At 37.5% G+C, this 14,435-nt stretch overlaps 3 protein-coding genes across 4 annotated transcripts; 2 read left to right on the top strand and 1 right to left on the bottom strand.

The window, feature by feature from the left end:
* On the top strand, positions 1-1,859 carry LOC128863433 (secretion-regulating guanine nucleotide exchange factor). The gene is made up of 4 exons (XM_054102588.1): positions 1-347; positions 451-702; positions 771-1,534; positions 1,595-1,859. Exons 1-4 carry the CDS (start codon positions 330-332, stop codon positions 1,698-1,700), a joined length of 1,140 nt encoding a protein of 379 aa, XP_053958563.1. The 5' UTR covers positions 1-329; the 3' UTR covers positions 1,701-1,859.
* Positions 1,860-1,893: 34 nt separating this feature from the next.
* Positions 1,894-6,219, top strand: LOC128863430 (uncharacterized). 2 transcript variants are annotated; one of them, XM_054102586.1, is made up of 5 exons: positions 1,894-2,464; positions 2,629-2,850; positions 2,913-3,319; positions 3,388-3,898; positions 5,866-6,219. In XM_054102586.1, the coding sequence occupies exons 1-5, from the start codon at positions 2,401-2,403 to the stop codon at positions 6,045-6,047; spliced, it is 1,386 nt and encodes a 461-aa protein (XP_053958561.1). In that variant the 5' UTR covers positions 1,894-2,400; the 3' UTR covers positions 6,048-6,219. The 2 variants fall into 2 exon arrangements, with proteins under 2 accessions (XP_053958561.1, XP_053958560.1); XM_054102585.1 differs by having other exon boundaries at positions 3,385-3,898.
* Positions 6,220-6,409: 190 nt separating this feature from the next.
* On the bottom strand, positions 6,410-7,692 carry LOC128863432 (lysosomal aspartic protease-like). Its single transcript, XM_054102587.1, has one exon. It carries the CDS (start codon positions 7,623-7,625, stop codon positions 6,483-6,485), a length of 1,143 nt encoding a protein of 380 aa, XP_053958562.1. The 5' UTR covers positions 7,626-7,692; the 3' UTR covers positions 6,410-6,482.
* Between the last annotated feature and the right edge of the window lie 6,743 nt (positions 7,693-14,435).

The following is a 14,435-nucleotide window of genomic DNA, read 5'->3' as shown; positions in this document are numbered from 1 at the left end:
GTGCGCCACACTTATTTCTGTGACCAAGTAGAACAAAAACACATACGCCTCCTTGTAGAATACATTTAATTTGGCTAAAACATGCAATCAGCCAAAAAGCAAATCGAGCACACAAAGAAAGCTAATTCGCAAAGAAATAAGTTAAAAGGTAGGCGAAGGCAATTGCCATACGACAGTCGGTAACTGACAAGGAAGCACACAGGACACCACAAAATACATTTACGGCCTACGACATTGGGCGCAACTATTGTAAATACATTGTTGAAATTGACGTGCGCCGGAAATAGCAACTGGTAGTTGCAAGCATAGCGCAGTATATACGAGTTATAATGTCGGTATATGCATGGGTAAGCAAGAAATTTGCATTGCAAATTATTTGGCACTTTGTACTTCCGTACAATTAATGTGGAAAGTGTTGTTGTTTTTTTGTTTTTACAATTTTCGTATCAGGGCGCCAACTCGCACGGACAACTCAGCCTTGGCTTTGAATCGGAGTTGTGCACGACACCACAACTAGTGCGGGCGTATTCGTTTAATCCGACTAGCTTGCGCCGTATCCGTGGCGGTGGCGGTCATGTGCTTGTGCTCGACACCAACGGACGGATACATGCCTGTGGCTGGAATGGACGCGGCCAGTTAGGTTTAGACTCGCGCGAAGAGTGTTTTAATGAATTTCAAACTATACCTGGTGAATATTTTGGGGTATTTATCACTGATTTCGTTGTCGTCTAACTCGTCAGATAAATTCATGCTGCTTCATTGATTTTTAGGATGTACCTGTGGAAAGTATTGCTTGCGGTTGGGATATATCTGGCTGCATAACTGTGACGAAAAAGCTTTACGTTTGGGGTTCTAATTGCTTTCAACAGCTAGGGCTGTGTCAACGCGAATTCAATGCAGTACGACGTCCACTGCCTGTGATTTTGCCGCGCCATGATGCACCTGCACGCATTAGTTTCGGACTACGGCATTGTGCAATTCTCACCGAGGATCATAAGGTGTATGTTTTCGGGCGTCTGCGTATTAGTGATGAGCCGCCGTCGGATTTGTGCATAACAGCGACAACGCTCAATTGTGCGCCCGTAATAAAAATTCAAGTAAACGAACCCAGTGAGGTGCGTATCACTGGTGTGGCAAGTGGTCAAAATCATATTTTGCTTAAAGTGGTTGACCTGCAATACGGTGGTGGTGCTAAGCGTGTGATTGCGCTGGGTGACAATAAATTCGGTCAAGCGAATTTTTTTCAATTCGAGGATGAAATTAAACAAATAGCTACCGGTTGGACGCACAATGCCGTGATGTTAAATGATAAACGAGTTTTAACTTGGGGACGCAACTGCTATGGACAGTTGGGTATTGGCAGTATAACCCAAAATCAAGCAACGCCACAAGAGATTGATTTGCGCAGTTCGATTGTGCCGGCATATTTAGCCTTGGGCTCAGAGCATGGCCTTATACGTAGCACTGATGGTGACATATACACCTGGGGATGGAACGAGCATGGCAATTGCGGCAATGATGCAACGGATAATTTGTAAGTGTAATCCAATTTAAAGTGAGCGAAATATAATTTAAATAAGGATTTTATTTTCAGATGTGCGCCTACGCAGGTTCTACTCCCAGGGCCTTGCAAAGTTGCTGGCGCTGGCGCAGGATTTTGCTATGCGATCTGCGACGACACGTCTAAGAAAAGCAACTAAGAAAAAAATGCAAATTCCCATGGCAGCCGGTTCTACGTTACCGGAACGACTCGGGGGCTTTCCCGACCAAGGGCTGCCGCCCCAGTAAACTAGCCCGGTCTAGTGAACCGTTTATCATTAAAAATGCAAATTGTTTATATTATGAAAACATATGTATATTTATAAAAAGGACAAAAGATTATTTAAATACCAATAAAAAGTAGATTCCCAAATTTAGTTGCATCCCTTTTCGACGTCAACATACGCACTTTTTTCATAAGAAGCGCCAAAATATATGCTATAATTTTGTATCAAGAGCAAAGAACACTTTGGCCTTTGCAAATAACTCCTGCAGTGTGTTTTGACGGCTATAGGGAATTGCATTGCGATTAACCTCAAAAACACTTGACCTTTTGTGTAGCAAATGGTTTAAGTTGGCCAAATTCGTAAAAAGCTACTGAAAAAGATAACAAAATTCTAAATTTTCAATAGAAAATATATTAAAGACAATTACGAAAGTACCCGAAGCGAAAATTTATAGAAAAAACCGAAAACTTTGAAGATAATAGAAAATTGTTGTAAAAAAAACATTAAGGTTTGAATTACAACGGACAGCTGAGAAAGTAACCGTTATAAGCACATTACTGTTGGTGCACCTCAGTTGTTATTTTATTTTGCACTTCATAAGTGCGAAAAGCGACTATCAAAGACGAACGGAAGTATGGAAACGCAACAGCCTCAACAAACCGAAAAACTCATTGAGAATATGCTGGGATTTTTAGACTGTAATTACAAATTACATTTATAACAAATAAACGCGGTCAAATGCTAAAATATACCAATGTAATTTATAAATTCGAACGCAACAACAACTTAAGTATTTCTTTGTCCAGCATAATGTGAAAAATTAAACTTCAAAAAAAATTTCAAGTCAACTTAATTTTTTCAGCAACGAGTGAGGACGAAGACGACAGCAACAACATGAAAGCGGAATTGAACAGCCTTGAAGAGTCGTACGCAAATGCTCATGAAGATTTTTTGCGACTTGAGGAGGAGACGGAAAACCCTTTGGTAGGGCGAAACAAAAAGGAAAGAAAATTGAAAAGTTCAATTGCTAAAGAATTAACAAAAATTAAAAATGAATTTCCCGTTTGGAATGCAAAGGAGCTTTGTAAGCTAAAATCTAAAATCTACATAAAACCACTCAATCCTACTTGGCACATTCCTTCACAGCGCCCACATCCAAAAAGCTCACGGACCCGATTTGGCATCAAACCTACACTTCCGCTGGGAAATGTGAGCCATTAGATGTGGAAAACGATTGGAGTAAAAAACTGGAATCGAATTGCCGTCGCAGCAGCAATACGTACGTGCAAGAAGTGAATCGCGCTATTTACGGTGACACCACCGGTCACCCGCCAAATGACACCGACGAGTATTTCCAAGCAGCACAAAACTATGCCATATACGGTAAAGATTTTCTCGACTTTCCTGAAAATTTAACGCCACTACTCAATGAGAAAGGCGCATTGACACCACCGGAAGCAGTGCCATTTGTTGCCGGCTACGGTAATGGTTTGTATCCCACACCACCCGTGCCACCGGAGACAACTACTGGCATTGGCTTTTCAAATTTCAATGTAAGTCTAAGCACAAAAGTTATTTTTTCCCTCATTGCTTAAGGAGAATTGTGCATTACTTTCAGAAGCAATCATCGGCTGCTTCGTCCACTGCTGCAGCGGCTTATTATCAATTGTGTAACGGCTTGCAGCCTGCTTCCGTGCGTCCAGCTACTGGCAACGCTGCATATGGCATGTTCCTTGGCAACAAAGTCACCTACGTCGCCGCTGCTCCCGCGGCACCGCCACTTGTCTACAATCAACATTCGTCCACTACTACGAGTTTTATATCGAATAGTTTGGCCAATGCCGCACTTGCCTCTTCGCCCACTATTCTTTACTCGAATCCCATGTTGACCACGACAACTCAGCAATATCTGAATACATTTTTTAAGGAAACGCAATATTTAAGCGGCGCCACCTCACAGGCTAACACAGTGGGTACCACTACAGGTATTTACGAGCGGCTTGTCTACGCACAGATGCTGCAGCAGCAAATCTACCATCAAACACAGCAGCAGGCTGCCGCTGTCGCAGCGATGTTCCATAAAACGCGTCCCGCACGTGCCACCAACGGTGGTGGAGCATCGCCAGTTGCTTGTGAGTAAACATGAAAAGTGTTTCTTTAGTTTATAAAATGTAAACAAAATCAGCTGTTCTGACTAGAGTAGCGTTGCCACAGCTGCCAATAATGCGCCGTTCTAAACAGGGTCATCCATGTTCAAGTTTTTTGTTAGCAGTGATTTATACTTTGCATCCTACGTGATGTTTACTTTAAATCTTAATAGAGGTCAATCTCTAGCTGGTATCGCTAGGGATCAAAAGGTGTATGCGTGGCGGGGTTAACCTAACCTAACTTTTGTATTGACAGGTATTACAATTCGGAGTTGTCTGTTTTGACAGATCTTAAGTAGAAAAGCTACAATTTATTGAAATGAGTTTGAGTTACGAAGCCGCATAAAAGTAGTTAAAATCTATTATGAAAGTAGTTTATCCGTTTTGGATATTTTCATTTATTTAATATACATAAACGGCCTTTCAAAAGACGCGCCTAGATGTTGTTTTAAAATAAAATACGTAAAAATTTAGATTTCACAATTTTTATTCAAAATATGACAGCAATTATATTATATGAAAAATGGCATCATTTAAATGTCCACCAAGCGCACGACTACAGGTTAAATTCGCCAAATAGTCCATTTATTAATGCCTGTAGAGCACCCTTTACCCAGCTAACTGACTTGACGACTCACTCAATTTTTCTTACGTTTTATACTGCCGTAGCCGAATGGGTTGGTGCGTGTTTACCATTCGGAATTCACAGAGAGGTCGTTGGTTCGAATGTCTGTGAAAGCAAAATTAATAAAAAACATTTTTCTAATAGCGGTCGCCCCTCGGCAGGCAATGGCAAACCTCCGAGTGTATTTCTGCCATGAAAAAGCTCCTCATAAAAATATCTGCCGTTCGGAGTCGGCTTGAAACTGTAGGTCCCTCCATTTGTGGAACAACATCAAGACGCACACCACAAATAGGAGGAGGAGCTCGGCCAAACACCTAACAGAAGTGTACGCGCCAATTATTTATTCATTTTTTTTTATTTATACTGTATACTGTTAATATTCGATACTCATTTCCTCTTGCCTTATTGTAATTTTTTTTTACAACAAAAACCAATAATCGCGATAAATAGCTGTTAACACAACGAGAGACTAAACGTAGTGGCGTTACAAAATTCAAGTGAATTAATTACTAGGCTTGTTAAAATATAGTACTCGAAAATACTATTACCGTTGGCTTATGTACTAGAAATGCTAATGCTACGAACAAATGAATTAAGCAAGAGAGAAATGAGCATCGAATATTAACAGTATACAGAATAAAACGTAAGAGAAATTGAGTGATATGTTGGCGAGTCAGTTAGCTGGGTAAAGGATGCTTCACATGCCTAATTCTTGAGAATGTCGAGATATCGGATATCGATGTTGGAGGTTGTTCAGCAACACCTTGCGCTACAGTACATAGCAATATTTTCAATAGAACGCCCAAATTTTTGGCTGACAGCCCTTTTTCTATGCTCGACAGAACCAGTTTCTTGAAATTTTTAACCAATCTTTGAATTGTCGATTTACTCGGATGATTATTTCCACCAAAAAAATTACGTATTTTGCGGTATGTTGTTCGTAAAAATCGATCATTTTTATAATAAGTTTCAATAATTTTAACGCCTTGTTCTATCGTGTAAAACTGTGCATCTGTCCACTTGAAAAACGTCAAAGATGACATAAAAAAAGGACCTCTACAAATTACTCACTACTGACACTCACAGACGTCACTTTTGAAAGGCCACTTATAATGGACGAATTGGCTTCTGTATGCGTGTTCAAGTCCAGCATTTGGAATATATCATTTGCCATTCATGAATTTTAGACCCTCTACTACATACATATGTATGTGTGTCAATAAATAGGCAGACAAATCCCATGCAAAACTCGTTTTCAATTAGAATTAAATACAAAACCAGAACTTGCAAAATCTGTTCTTGATATTTCCATTTCTATACTATTTAGGTGCTCCCAATTCTGCAACACAAAATATGCCTCCACCAAATAATATACCAGGGCTTAATATTTGCGGACGTCAAACAGCAATGGCCACAAATACCACTGACATGCTGGTCAAACTACCACCAGCTGCAACGCCGATTACTGCCAATGGCAATGAGGACAATGTGGCTTCATTGAACGACTAGTGGAATTTGAATGGCTTTCGTGAACTTTCTTGTTGTAGACTTATGATCTTCTCTTTTTATTGTTAACATTTGTCTCTATTACTTTAAAACTTACTTGAATTAGAAAAAATTAATACGTCAAAATAAAAATCTAACGAAAATAATTAAACAAATATGTGAATTAACTTAGTCGATTTCCACAGAAACTTTAACTGCAGTTAAAAGGTGCAGTTAACAGGAGGGATGTAGTCATTGTACAAAAATACAGGTAAATTTCACTTTTCTTCCTAACAACCTATGGGTGGGCCCTTGGTGTATTTGAAAGCAATCTCTGCATACATCAAGCGTACCGTGCACCTCCCCTTAATAACAAAAACAAGGAATTTGCCAAATACATTTACAAATTTATTTGAACATTTTACAATATATCGATGGGAAGTCTCGAGCTTCGAAGATTTACGTCGCCGTAGCGAAACCAACCTGGTTGTTTTCAAAATCGAAGACGGTGTAGTACTTTCCAATAAAGACATCACCCAAAATCCAGAAAGGTGTGCCCCCATTCTCGAAAGCAGACATGCACAATGTCTCACCACTCTCACCTTCGATATCAACGATGTAGTCCTTACCCTCCAGCTCAAAAGTAGTGCCGCCAATGCTGAATGCAACCGTTGGTAAGCTGGATATTTGTGAACAATCCACGAAGTAATTACCATACTGGTCGGGTTCAGCACCAATAGCGCTTTGCACCTCTTCATAGATGTAGTACGGCACGGCCACCAGACTGGTGCCAGTATCGGCGATAGCTGAGCCTTGGGTGAATGCCGCTTCACCTTCAATGGTTACTGTGTCAACGTTAAATTGCCAATAGCCTTGCTCTGAGACGGGTACGTAGGTGATTTCACCAGTATAGTGATTGGGATCAATGCCACCCAAAGTCAATTCACCACCCTGACTGGAGGTGCCGTCACGAGTCAAATAGAAACCGAAAACATTCGACTCAACTAGGCCTTGATTGAAGAGGTTATAGAATGGTGGCACCACATTATCATTAGAGATTTGTTGATAACCCATGCCGAGGATGCCATCGAATTCCGAATCGACGAAGGTAGTACCAGGCTCTGCGGTTGCTACGGCGAAAGTTTGACCGCTTATGGCCAAACCAGCAACGCTCACGGTGTCCTCAACTAAGTAGCCCGAAAGACTGCCACTGCCATATTGAATGGCGAAACTTTCGCCGTTCGGCTGGTATGTGCTCGATTTGCTGGCATCGTAGGAATTGTGATTTTGACATGCCTGATTTGAGGCGCTGCAAGGGCCAGCTGGTACCCACAAATTTGACGAACCGGTATCGAAGAGCACTTGGAAATCCTGTGGTGGTGTGCCAATAGTAATAGGGCCGTAGTACGAATCATCCATGTAGTTACTCAATTGTTCCGTTGTGACGGTAATGGCGGAATTGTATTTGCTACGAAGTACGGCCAATTGTGCGGCGACATTCTTCAAGGCGCGCTTCTTGCTGGGCCTGTTCAAAGGAATGCGAACGATAGTCGCTTCTACGACCAAAGCCAAACACAACACCACCACTACTAACTTCAGCATTTTGAGTTTTAGGACGATTTTAAAGGTAAATTTGTTTTCAAACACAGAAGGGATCTCTGTACTGTGATGAGCGTTGATGGTTTGGGCGGCCTTTTATACTACTGGAAATGCATAAATTAAGCAAGCGTCGGGTTTAGAGACGCTTCCTTGCGTAATTATTTATCGGTAATGGAAGTAGTCATTACCGATAAGGAAGCAGACTTGTAAGAGTGGATTCAACAAAAAAAAAAAAATGTGCATTAGGCTTATTAAGACATACGAGTTTGTGGGCACGTGCATGCTATCCGACTTCATTACTACTCATAGACTTCAGACACATTACTAGCTCCATGCTGCACAATGATAATTATATATGATAGAATATACTCAGTGGGATTAATTTGGTTCAATTTCAGAAGTAACCGATTTGCGCATTTCCAGTTAGAGGGGGTTGATGGCATACCTATAATAGTCAGGCTATCGAACTGCACTCCCAAATTTGTTTTTCAAAATTGTAATGTTGGCCACTGTGCGTGACTACCATTCGGTGGAGCTTGGTTTCGAAACCCATTGTGGGTATGAAACATCAAATTATAGAAAATATTTTTTCTAATAGCGGTCGCCCCTCGGGAGGTAAAGTCAAGCCTCTGAGTGCGTTTCTGCTATGAAAAAAAGCTTCTCATTAAAAACTAAAAACCATTCGCCCTTCGGAGGGGGTGTAAAACTAATTGTTGGACCCTCCATTTGTGAACGCAGACTACAAATTGGAGATGGAGGTAGGTTAAATACCTCATAAAGAGAGGAAGCATCAATGCCATGGACAGATAAATAGCTCAAATGTGAACCTTATATGTTAAGTTAATTTTTTAGTACGAACTCTGCTTTGATCAAATAAATTTGTTTGTTTATATTCATTACCGTTATTAAGTTTACATTTATGCGAGGAATTTACGGTTTTTTTTTTGCGATGGAATTTTTTGCGTTCTATTTTATTTATGCTTATTGCCGTTTTGAAGGGGACACAAAAATTGCACATTTTCACAGCGGAGAGTAAAACTTTAATATTATTTCAGCGATTTTTAGTACACTTTTTTATTTCTTAAATAAAATTTTAAAGTAATTACTAAAAATGGGACTTGGGAAACATTGTACGCCGGAGAAAAGAGCTCTTATATAACGTATGAGTCAAAACAAAAAAAAACGGAAAGAAAACCAAAGCCGCGAAAAACTGATCTTAATGTGGATAGGGCTATAATACGCAAGAACAAAGCAGATCCATTTAAGTCGGCACGGAAAATAATGCTTGAAATAAACCAAGAATCTGGTCTACAGGTGTCCAGAAAGCTTGTAGAAAGGCGGCTTAACGAAGCCCAGCTGCTTGGCGCATAAGCGGAAAAAAACCACTCCTCTCGAAAAGACATATCAAACACCGACTTGCCTTTGCAAAAGTCCACAAAGACAAATCTATTCAGTTTTGGAAAAACGTATGATACTTTGGACCGACGAAACCAAAATAAATAGGATACGACCAGATGGGAAAACTATTGTACGTCGTCCAAATAATCAAGCGCTAAATCCTAGGTTCACAAAAAAGACAATTAAACACGGCGGCGGAAGCACCATGGTTTGGTGAGCTTTTTCCTGGTCGATTGTTCGCGTGGTTGGTAAAATGGAAAGATTTCAGTATCTGGATACACTCCAGAATAAAATGGAGCTATTTGTGTTGGAGTTTATGCCATTAAATTGGACATTTACATACTTTTACATTAGCATACTGCAAAGACAGTGAAGCAATGGCTCCGAAGAGAAAAAATTAATGTACTGGCTTGGCCGGCGCAGAGCCCTGATCTCAATAGAATAGAAAATTTTTGGAATGACGTCAAAATCGCTAACAAAAATTTTAAAAATTTTAATGACTTGTGGGCCGCAGTTGAAGAGGTTTGCTACTCGATTCCAAAGGAAAGATGTCACAAGCTTGTAGAAAGCAAGGAGCGACGGCTTGAAGAAGTAATCAAAACCGGTGGATATAGTACAAAATGCTAATCTGGTAAAATCTGCTAATCTGGTTATCAGCGTTCTCGTAAATTAAATCAGAACCGAAATTCTTTTTGACCATTTTTTTTTTATTTTAAAGTGTAAGTAAATTTTTTTTTATTTTGTATGTTGCTTTTTTCCCAATAAAAAATAATTAATCAAAAACATATTCAACTTCAAAAATTTTCGCATTTTTGGTATAAAAAAGCACTAAATTTATTGCGAAGAGCAATACTCCTTGATGGGCGCAATCTTGTTTCAATCATTCTTGGACACAAGTAATAGTTGTGCCTAATATTGAAGAGATGCTCCAAATTCCGACTTTGTAAAAAGTTTTGAAGCGCAATAAATCATCGTCAGTGATGGAGAACAGATCTAGTATGGAAAAAAGTGACAGTAGTCAATAATATTGAAGGGGTGCTCGTCGAAATTCCGAAACCATGAATCAATGGTTTAATGCCAGGAACTTCACAGACGACCCTTTAATGGAATGAGCAGCCTTCGGATGTCGTGAGAAGTCTCCAATAGGATTTGTAACACACAATCAGTGTTGGCAATTTTTTTTTTAGCTGTGAATTTATAAAATAAACTGTATTTTCGACCAACAACTTGTAGCCACCAAAACGAATATTTTTTTTAGAAAATTCAGATTTGTTTCGACGCGCTTTGTCGTCGAATTTAACGTGAACACCATGAAAGCCGTTTGTATCACTTTCGAACAGAAAAAATCGCATTGAATTTGGTAATAGTTACTTTTTATAAATAAGCCTCCAGAGTTTTGGAAACAAATAGCTTTTTCATACAGCCAAGCACGGCGGCGGTGGTGGTGGTAGTTATGGTGTGGGAATGCATGGCGACAAGTGGTGTGGCTCAGTTAGAATTTATTGAATCGCCAATGGATAAAGGGGGATATTTGAACATTTTAAAAATGCATTTGAAACAGACTGACGAAAGTTTTGACTTATCAACGCTTTGGTTCTAGCAAGATAAGGACCCAAAACACACAGCCGAATTGGTTAAGACTTGGCTCTTGTACAAAGCTTCAATACAGCTGAAAACACCCGATAGTCACCCGTGTATGGAGTTTTTGCAAAGTGTTATGCGGCCAAATTTTGCGAAGATTGCAACTGAGGAAACAGAAAAGTTAGTAAACTCAATACCAAATAGGGTTAAAAATATTATAGAGTATCAAAAAATTCACTTAAAATCAGATATACAGAAAATAAGCCAAACAATTTTTATATCATTTTTGGTTTTTTTTTGTTTTTTTGTTTTTTTCAGCCCCTTGTTGACTCAATGAATAGACGTATGTAAATATAATGAGGTAATTAGTAAAAGAGAGGAGATACCAGGCATTACTAACTTAATAAAAGTTCGCTAAAAATGTTACGTAGCTATGTAATATACATACACATATACATTTATATGTACAACTGATTTTTTTAAATATTTCGATATAAAAAGTAATAACTAAAACTACTCATGCGCATAGGCTCTTCTTTATCAGTTTCTGCTGAACAGAATTTTCTTTATTTAGATATATGTATGTATGTATGTATGTACATATGAACATATGAATATATGAATAAGTAGTTAGATATAAATATAATCATAGTATTGTAAGTAAAGCGATTTAGATACAAAAAATATAGTAACATTTACTTTATTCAAGGCATGCAGTCAAGTGAATATATTTTCAATTAGCAATTTGATTTATGAGTTCGTGAGGCATAAAGTATTCACTTTTCAATGGCAAATTCTGCATTTTAAAATAAACTAAATTATTATAGTTTGCTGTACGTACGCAAGATCCATTTTATTGAATGGCCAAAACTAGAAGGAGCCGTTCAGGTAGAGTAATGCAATTTTGCACGACATTTTTCTGGGGAAAAGGCAAAGAAAAATTTATAAATTTTTAAAATTTTTAATCTAAGCAATATTGAAAGGCGATTATAAAGTACAAACTTCAGCGGCATTGCCTCTTTTATTTATAAGTTTAGCAGCATATTCAATTTCTGCTGAGACACATTCTTCAACGGACTAGACGCACCGAAATTCTTATAAATGCGCCACATCTTTTTTTGTATTGAAATGCTATAAACTCTTAGACAGAAGACAAGTGACAAAAATTTACCCGTTACGGATTTGAATGCGAACATCTGACCACAATCGGCCTACATAGAGTTCTTACAAGAATGATAGAAAGAAGATTCCGCCCATCAAGAGTGCGTGACGTCACGTTTTTCCGAGTTGTGCAGTGTTGCCCACCATTTGCTCCCCACAATAAATTTAGTGCTTTTTTATACCCAAAACGCGAAGTTTCGTGTTTATTTCTTTTTTTTTATTTAATTTGAAGCTACCGAAACTTTAAGTTAAAAAATAAACTGTATTATTATACAAAAGACGGTTAAAAAAGGTCACTCTGCGAAGACTTTAGTGTTAATGAAAATTTGTTGGTTCTTATAAAATTTTACATTTAGAAAGTGAAAATTTAATTTTTTGTTCCTTTTAAGGTTATGTTTGAATATTAAATTATTAAAATTTCTTTCAACTCTTCTTAACCTTTGAAAACCTTTTTACATATTTTAAAAAGCGTTTGAATTTACTGAATGCGAATTGAAACCATAGAGTTGTTATCGTTTTTTCCGGTCCTCAAACCTTAGTGGGGCATAGGGCTTCAAGGGGTGTATTCATTGTAAAAATAAGCCATAAAATACCAGAAAATACTAAAGAAACCATACAGACATTTTTACGAAAAGAGTACCTTATCAGTTACATAACCTCAAATATAGCAAGTCGTTCCCTTAACAAAAGAGTCCCGCTTAACAAAAAAACCTCATAAATTAAATTATACATAAGCATAATTTAAAAAAAACGCACATTCTGAAGACAATTTGTCACGCATACAAAGTTCTTTAAGTAATTCAATAAAAATTTGGTGTTTTACTTATTTTAAATGGGCATTTTGGTGCCTTTTTATATCCAAAACTAGGTAACACTGCAGTAACGAGAGAGAGATTTGACTGCTGAAAGGAGAAGAACACCAACAATAACCGCCACCAGATGTTGAAAAAAGTAAAGTTAAATAAAACTGAGAGAATTATTGAACTAATTTAAAAAAATGTATATTTTATAAAATTATAAACATTACTTTTAATTAGAACAGGCTAGAAAAATGTCATGAAGAAAGAACTAAAACTCCGAGACTAAATAACAAAAAAAATGTTAAATCAAGTTACGTAAATGGTAATTTGGCCATACTGGTGCTAACACGATGTAAGTCACTGTCAAATTTGCTGAGACCAAAGTAACGGTACCACGATAGGCGCCATCTCATTATTCTTTCCATCATGGCTGTGCACGTCTTCATATAGGAATAAAGTATTAGCGGCACCATGATGAAAAGTTTTTGAGAGGAGTGCTGTTGAGCAGACCGTTTTTCGGCTCTCAGCGTTTACAAAAAACTGAAATTGTGTTGCTGAATGAACACATGGTGGAAAGAATAATGAGGTGGCGCCTATCGTGGTCCCGTTACTTTGCGCTCAGCGAATTTGACAACTAGTTACGTTATTTTAGCTCCAGTATGACCAGATTACCATTTTCGTAACTTGATTTATAATTTTTTTTTTGTTATTTTTATTATTTTGTGTCTCGGAGTTTTAGTTCTTTCTTCATGACATTTTTCTAGTTGTTCTAATTAAAATGTCATGTTTATAATTTTGTAAAATATACATTTTTTAATAATTATTTAAATAATTCACTCAGTTTTATTTAGCTTTACTTTTTTTAACATCTGGTGGCATTGCCCGCGAGTGCAGGTGTTGCTGGCAAGGCGAATTTATTACAGGTGACAGCAAACACATATAAGTAAAACCCTACATGTATTTGTTGTTGCGTTTGGTGCAAGCATCATATCAAAATCAGCAAGCAAATGTAAACATACGAATGTAAACATACCAATACATACAAACAAAGCATATCATTTTAACGTAAGCCATACCTATGGCGAAAAATTCAGCTGGGTGAATGCTGTCACCTTATTAAATCCACCTTGGTTGCTGGTGTTCTTCTGCTTTCGGCAGTCAAATCTTTCTCTCGCTACTGCTGTGTTGCCTAGCTTTGGATATAAAAACGCATTAAAATGCCTATTCAAAGAAAATAACCCAACAAATTTTTATTGAATCACTTAAAGAACTTTGTAAGTGTGACAAATTGTCTTTAAAATGTGCGTTTTTTTAAATAAATGTGTCATGCTTATGTACAATTTAATTTATGAGGTTTTTTTTAAGCGAGACTTTTTTGTTAAGAGAACGACTTTTTTGCTATATTTGAAGTTATGTAACTAGATAAGGTACTCTTTTTGTAAAAATCTCAGTATGGTTTCTTTAGTATTTTCTGGTATTTTGTTGTTTATTTTTACAATGAATATAACTCTTAATGCCCTATGTCTCACTAAGGATTGATGACCGGAAGAAACGATTACACCTCTATGGTTTTAATTCGCATTCAATAAATATTCAAAGGCTTTTTAAAATGTGTAAAAAGGTTTTCAATCTTAAGAAGAGTCGAGAGAGGGGCATTTAATATTTTTGCATAACCTTAAATCGAGCAAAAAATTAAATTTTCACTTTCAAAATATCAAATTTATAAGAACCAACTAATTTTCATTAGCACTAAAATCTTCTCAGAGTGACCTTTTTAACCTTATTTTGTATAATAATACAGTTTATTTTTTAACTTACAGTTTCGGTAGCTTTAAATTAAACGCAAAAAGAAACAAACACGAAACTTCAAAAT

Source organism: Anastrepha ludens, chromosome 5 (assembly GCF_028408465.1).
Source record: "Anastrepha ludens isolate Willacy chromosome 5, idAnaLude1.1, whole genome shotgun sequence".
Taxonomy (NCBI): Eukaryota; Metazoa; Arthropoda; class Insecta; order Diptera; family Tephritidae; genus Anastrepha; species Anastrepha ludens.
The sequence above is the reverse complement of the archived record's forward strand: the minus strand, read 5'-3'. Positions and strand labels throughout refer to the sequence as shown.

Bases quoted from the DNA above. Each gene is read 5' to 3' on its own strand.
- LOC128863433 (XM_054102588.1), top strand. The intron at 703-770 runs GTATTTATCACT...ATTGATTTTTAG, and splicing joins TACCTGGTGAATATTTTGGG to GATGTACCTGTGGAAAGTAT. The intron at 1,535-1,594 runs GTAAGTGTAATC...TTTTATTTTCAG, and splicing joins AATGATGCAACGGATAATTT to ATGTGCGCCTACGCAGGTTC.
- LOC128863430 (XM_054102585.1), top strand. From the start codon at position 2,401: ATGGAAACGCAACAGCCTCAACAAACCGAAAAACTCATTGAGAATATG. The intron at 2,851-2,912 runs GTAAGCTAAAAT...ATTCCTTCACAG, and splicing joins TTGGAATGCAAAGGAGCTTT to CGCCCACATCCAAAAAGCTC. The intron at 3,899-5,865 runs GTGAGTAAACAT...TATACTATTTAG, and splicing joins TGGAGCATCGCCAGTTGCTT to GTGCTCCCAATTCTGCAACA.
- LOC128863432 (XM_054102587.1), bottom strand. From the start codon at position 7,625: ATGCTGAAGTTAGTAGTGGTGGTGTTGTGTTTGGCTTTGGTCGTAGAA.